The sequence below is a fragment of the Zingiber officinale genome, chromosome 2B, assembly GCF_018446385.1.
Source record: "Zingiber officinale cultivar Zhangliang chromosome 2B, Zo_v1.1, whole genome shotgun sequence".
NCBI lineage: Eukaryota > Viridiplantae > Streptophyta > Magnoliopsida > Zingiberales > Zingiberaceae > Zingiber > Zingiber officinale.
The window spans coordinates 121,058,433-121,064,132 of NC_055989.1; the positions used below are offsets into that span (position 1 = coordinate 121,058,433).

Consider the following 5,700-nt stretch of genomic DNA (forward strand, 5'->3'; position numbering starts at 1 on the left):
GAGTAGATGAAGCTTCCTTGAGTTAGCTTGTTCACTCCACTTTCATAAGATCAATGAGCTGCTTAACTACTTTATGCAAGGCAAATTTTGAACCACAATTTAACTTGTTTGGGTAAAATTGAGCTATCTAAATGCACATTCTACGAAATCTCGTGAAATTATATTTTCAAGTGAAAATAAGGAATATGAAATGGTAAAAAAAAAAAAATACAACGCAAAAGGAAATTAGAGGGACCCATTTTATTAGGAATAAAAAATAAAATAATGGAGTATATTCTATAAAATCCAATCGAATAAATTTATCCTTAATTTTATTCCACCTAGGGGTAAATGAATCAAGCCCCTCATGAGCTATTCAAAACTCGATTCGATAAAAGTTCGTTTAATGATGCTCGTTAAGATAAACAAATCAAGCTCAAGCTTCACAATATTCGGCTCGTTAGCTTATGAACATATTCGTTAAGCTCATGAATCAAATTTTAAATAAACAAATAATAATTTTGATATTGAATTTATAGATTTTACACTCTACTTATGAAATATATAGACAAATATATTAAATTTATTTATTAGAATAAAATTATAAATTTTAATAGAATATTATAATTTCCTCTAAATATATAATTTAATTTTTAATAAATATTTAAATTTATAATTTATATTTATTAAGCGAGACTCGATAAAAGTTCGAATAAGCTCGTGAGTAATGAATATATTCGTTAAATAAAACTCGAATTCAGTTTAATTATAAATAAATCAAACTCAAATAAATAAATAAATAATAATAATAATAAATAAATAAACCACGTCTCTATTTTACAGTGGCGCTCCGCTGTGTTCTTAGAATACTCTATTCACCAAGACTGAGCGCACGAAGTGGAGGCATCCATCCATGTGATAGCGCGTCGGCGACCTCAGGAAACCAACCAAGACGTAAGCTTCCTCCATCCGAATCCCGTCCTTCTTTCTCCTGCTCAATCTCGGGCCTAGATTCTTCCTAGGGTAGGTTCGTTGTCGATCCCCCAATGGCCACTCAGTCGCCTTTCTTTTTGAATCTCTAAATTACATCCCTGCTTTCCTTTCTTCCCTTCGGTGCACCAAGGAGAGCGATCGGGTAAGCTAGCAGCATAATAAATATTTGTTTTTTTTGTTTTTTTTTTAAAAAAGTTTTCTGAGTCCTGTAATGGTTCTTGTTGCAGTTTGATTCATTTGTTTTATTGACTTTTGTTTGAACCCTTTAGGATCTGGTGGCACTAGGTTGTGTTTGTTCTACTTAACACATCTTATTTTGCCCTATCAAGCTTAAAGTTTGGAATTTTACTTTATTTAACCTCTTTTCAGAGAGTCCAGTTCGTAGAGTGTAGGCTTGAGTGCAGATCTTGAAGCTGTTAGGGTTTGAATCTATTGATAGAAAGTTTGTATGTTCTGGATTCTGTTGACTTTCTACGCTATCCATTATTGAATGACTGATTGCTTCCTCTGGATTTGATGGCCGAAAATACCTTTCTAATTGATGTATATATGCGCATTAGATTCTAGAATTTCTTTTCTTTTCTATAGATATCTGACAGGATCTTGAATATTTTCTTCATGATTAATTTGCAAGAAGACACAAGAGTTCCTGGACTCCCTAACTTTGGAAACCATAAAGTTTCCAGCTTATTTTTGGCAAATTTTGACTCAGGAATTGCCTGTTATAATAAACTTTGTGCTAGTAGGTTATTTTGGTTGTGGTTTTATTCTTTTGCTAGTGGTTTCCATTTCTTCATTTGGAAATGGTTAGCTCTCATGAAAATACTTTTTGTTTTGCCTTTTAACTATTTTGCTTCTACTGTTGGAAAACTGATTTTCAACCATGTTATCGAAGTTTGTAAAAATGTATTATAAAATTGATACTATTTCCACTTTAAAAGTTTCAACACTGTTGGAGTACTCGACACTTTCTTTGTTTCTGTGGAAAATTAGATTCTCCTATCACATGTAATAACAGTTCATTGCGGGCTATGCAGCCTCATTATGCAAATTTAAGTTGTGTACTGATATGTTGATTCAATAATATGGTTCCTTCTTTTACCCACTAACTAAAAAATTGCGCATGTCACTTTTTATATCATCTCATCATAAATTTAATCCTTGTAATTTCAGCATACCAGTTTATTTGTGTTAATAAGTTTCCATGTTTCTTAGTGATGCAGTCTTGATGCATTAATTGGTACCGTTGCTCTCATTTGAAAATGGATATATGGAGCTTCAACAAGAAAGCTCCAGTGTCAGGGCATTGTTTGCAACAAACCTCAGGAATCCGTCATCTTCTTCTTCAGCATTTGTCTCTGCTAATCAGTCTCCTTTCTTCTCCCCTCGGTCACCAGCAACACATGCATCTGGACCTATAAAAAATGACATTGCAGTCAGCCCAAATGATGCTGTTGCAAGTGTTGATCAATTTGGATCCCTAACTGGACTATTACAACCAATTTCTAATATTCATTTTCTTGCTTCCAATCATTCTCCTTCTCTAGATTGTTGTTCTTCCAGTAATTTTGAAACCCCAGCAACCTTTTACAACAGCAACCTAAGTCTAGTATCTTCCTTTAATGGCTTTTGCAATGCCAGTTCATCTAATAATAGCCAGGGAATTGAAAATTGTCACTTGGGCCATACAGCAAAGCATAAGAGGCTAGGAAAAAACCAAGGAAAGTTTTCTGGTTCTCGGCCTTCACCTTCTGTTTCTTCAACTAATAAGTATAGGAATTGTGATGTGTACATTGGATTTCATGGAAGGAAGCCTTCTTTATTGAGGTATGTTCATTGGCTTCGAGCAGAGCTTGAAATTCAGGGGATCAGTTGCTTCACATCTGACAGAGCCCGATGTAGGAATACTCGTAGCCATGATGCAGTTGAGAAAATGATGAATGCTTCTACCTATGGAGTCATGATACTCACAAAGAAGTCATTTGGCAACCCTTATAGCATAGAGGAGCTTAGGTATTTCCTGAGCAAGAAAAATCTAATTCCAATTTACTTTGATTTGAGTGCTGCTGATTGTCTTGCTAGAGATATAATCGAAAAGAGAGGTGAATTGTGGGAGAAATATGGCGGTGAGTTGTGGATGCTCTATGGTGGCTTGGAGAGAGAATGGAGAGAAGCTATTGATGGACTTTCGAGAGTGTTAGATTGGCAGTTGGAAGCATTTGATGGTAACTGGAGATATTGCATAATGCAAACAGTGGTTTTTCTAGCTACAAGATTAGGTAGGAGAAGTGTGGTTGATCGAATTAACAGATGGAGGGAAAGAGTGGAAAAGGAAGAATTCCTGTTTCCTCGAAATGAAGACTTTGTTGGGAGGCAAAAGGAGCTCTCAGAGTTGGAGCTTATTTTGTTTGGTGATGTTACTGGAGATGGGGAAAGAGAGTACTTTGAACTCAAGACTCGGCATAAGAGAAGATCGCTGTTAATTGGGAAAGCTGACAAGCATCATGAAAAAGAAAACTCAAAAGATCTACAATCAGAGAGTAGTAGCAAAGGAAAAGAACCAGTTCTGTGGAAGGAATCTGAGTATGAAATAGAGATGCAAAGGTTGGGAAGCCCACTAAAGCAATATCGTCCTTTGAGGCGAAAGAATGGGAGCAGACATGCTAGGAAGAGAAACCCCTCCAAGATATTATATGGCAAGGGTATTGCTTGTGTCTCTGGAGACTCTGGAATTGGCAAGACAGAATTAACCTTGGAGTATGCTTACAGGTTCTCTCAAAGATACAAAATGGTACTGTGGGTTGGAGGGGAAGCTAGATATATTCGCCAAAATTATTTGGCTCTGCGGAATCTTTTGGATGTTGACATTAGCAATGAAAACCATTCTCTTAAAAAGGGAAGAGCGAAGTGCTTCGAAGAGCAGGAAGAGGAAGCTATTGCAAGTACTAGAAAAGAACTAATGCGTGACATTCCGTTCTTACTTATAATAGACAATTTGGAGAATGAAAAGGACTGGTGGGACCAAATGGATATCATGGATTTGTTGCCACGATTTGGTGGGGAAACACATGTGATAATAACCACAAGACATCCACGGCTGATGAACTTGGATCCGTTGAACCTTTCTTACTTATCTGGTGCAGAAGCATTGACTTTGATGAAAGGAAGTATAAAGGATTATCCTATAGTGGAGATTGATGCTCTCAAGGTCATTGAGGAGAAGCTTGGCAGGCTTACCCTTGGTCTTTCTATAGTAGGTGCCATTCTTTCTGAGCTTCCTATCATGCCAAGTAGACTTCTTGATACTATAAATAGAATGCCTATGCGAGATTTATCATGGACTGACAAAGAGACAATTACATTCAGTAAAAAAGCAGCTCTTGTTCAACTTCTAGATGTTTGTCTTTCAATCTTTGATCATGCAGATGGACCAAGAAGTTTGGCAACTAGAATGGTTCAGGTAAGTGGTTGGTTTGCTCCTTCTGCAATTCCAATCTCTCTCTTAGCTTTTGCCGCTCACAAGGTTCCAGAGAAATATGATAGTTCTTCACCTTGGAAGAAGTGCTGGCATGCCTGGACCTGTAGCTTAACTGTTTCTCATAGCAAGAGATCTGAAGCTGAGGCATCTTCTATGTTAATCAGATTTGGATTTGCCAGAAGTAGCAACGAACCTGATTGTGTCCTTGTGCCTGAGCTTATCAAGTTGTATGCTCGTAAAAGAGGAGACATTCGATTTGCTCATGCCATGGTTCAAGCAATTTACCTTAGAGGTTCCATCTCTCTGTTTCCTGAACATATGTGGGCAGCTTGTTTCTTGCTTTTTGGATTTGCATCAGATCCCATCATGGTGAAACTCCGACCGTCTGAGTTGCTTTCTTTCGTGAAACGGGTGGTTCTACCACTTGCAATAAATATGCTTGTAAATTTGTCACAGTGCAACGCCGCATTAGATCTCCTCAGACTCTGTACTGATGTCTTAGAAGTTTCTGCAGAATCTCTCATTTCTCGAAATGAGAAGTGGATTGAAAGATCTTTCTGCTGTGTCAGACAAGTTCAATCGAACTCCCAGAGCACATTTCTATGGCAGGAATTATCACTTCTGAGAGCAACTGTTTTAGAGACCAGAGCAAAACTAATGCTTAGAGGAGGACAATATGACAAAGGAGATGATCTCATCCGGGAAGCTATATTTATTAGGACTTCAATATGCGGTGAACATCATCCAGACACCGTATCTGCACGAGAGACACTAAGTAAAGTTACAAGACTTCTTACAAATGTCCAAGTCAGTTAATTATCATTTATTTTGAAGTTTGCTATACATTCTTTCATGTGGATTCATATTAGAACCACACAAATGTCTCAGTTCAAAATAACAAGTAAATTGGCCATATTTACATTACTTGTCTAATTTCTCCCCTTTCATTTCCATCTTTAGACTTTTCTTTATCTGTCAGCCCTTGTGAAAACACTGTCCGTATATATGAGATAGATCCAAGTGGTAACACTTTTTGGACGATTTTATTTATTAGGATCTTGTTCTGTGCTAGTCCATTAGGCAGGTGAATGTTACTTTTTTGTTTCGACTTAAAACTGGCAGATGAACAAGGGTTATATATCTATACTACTTCAGCTTTGGTTCACAAAATCTTGGAGACCTAGGAATTGCATGAATAAAATTTTCCTTCAAAATGCTGGAATCATCCAGTCTTCCCCATGAAACATAAC

General features: G+C 36.9%; 1 protein-coding gene across 4 annotated transcripts; it reads left to right on the forward strand.

Annotated features, from left to right (window-relative positions):
* The first annotated feature begins 823 nt into the window (after positions 1-823).
* LOC122046957 lies at positions 824-5,477 on the forward strand. Of its 4 annotated transcripts, none has more exons than XM_042607922.1 (2): positions 824-933; positions 2,188-5,477. In XM_042607922.1, exon 2 carries the CDS (start codon positions 2,243-2,245, stop codon positions 5,264-5,266), a length of 3,024 nt encoding a protein of 1,007 aa, XP_042463856.1. In that variant the 5' UTR covers positions 824-933; positions 2,188-2,242; the 3' UTR covers positions 5,267-5,477. The 4 variants fall into 4 exon arrangements, with proteins under 4 accessions (XP_042463856.1, XP_042463855.1, XP_042463857.1 ...); XM_042607921.1 differs by having other exon boundaries at positions 843-1,114; XM_042607923.1 differs by having other exon boundaries at positions 851-1,114; positions 2,196-5,409.
* Positions 5,478-5,700: the final 223 nt, after the last annotated feature.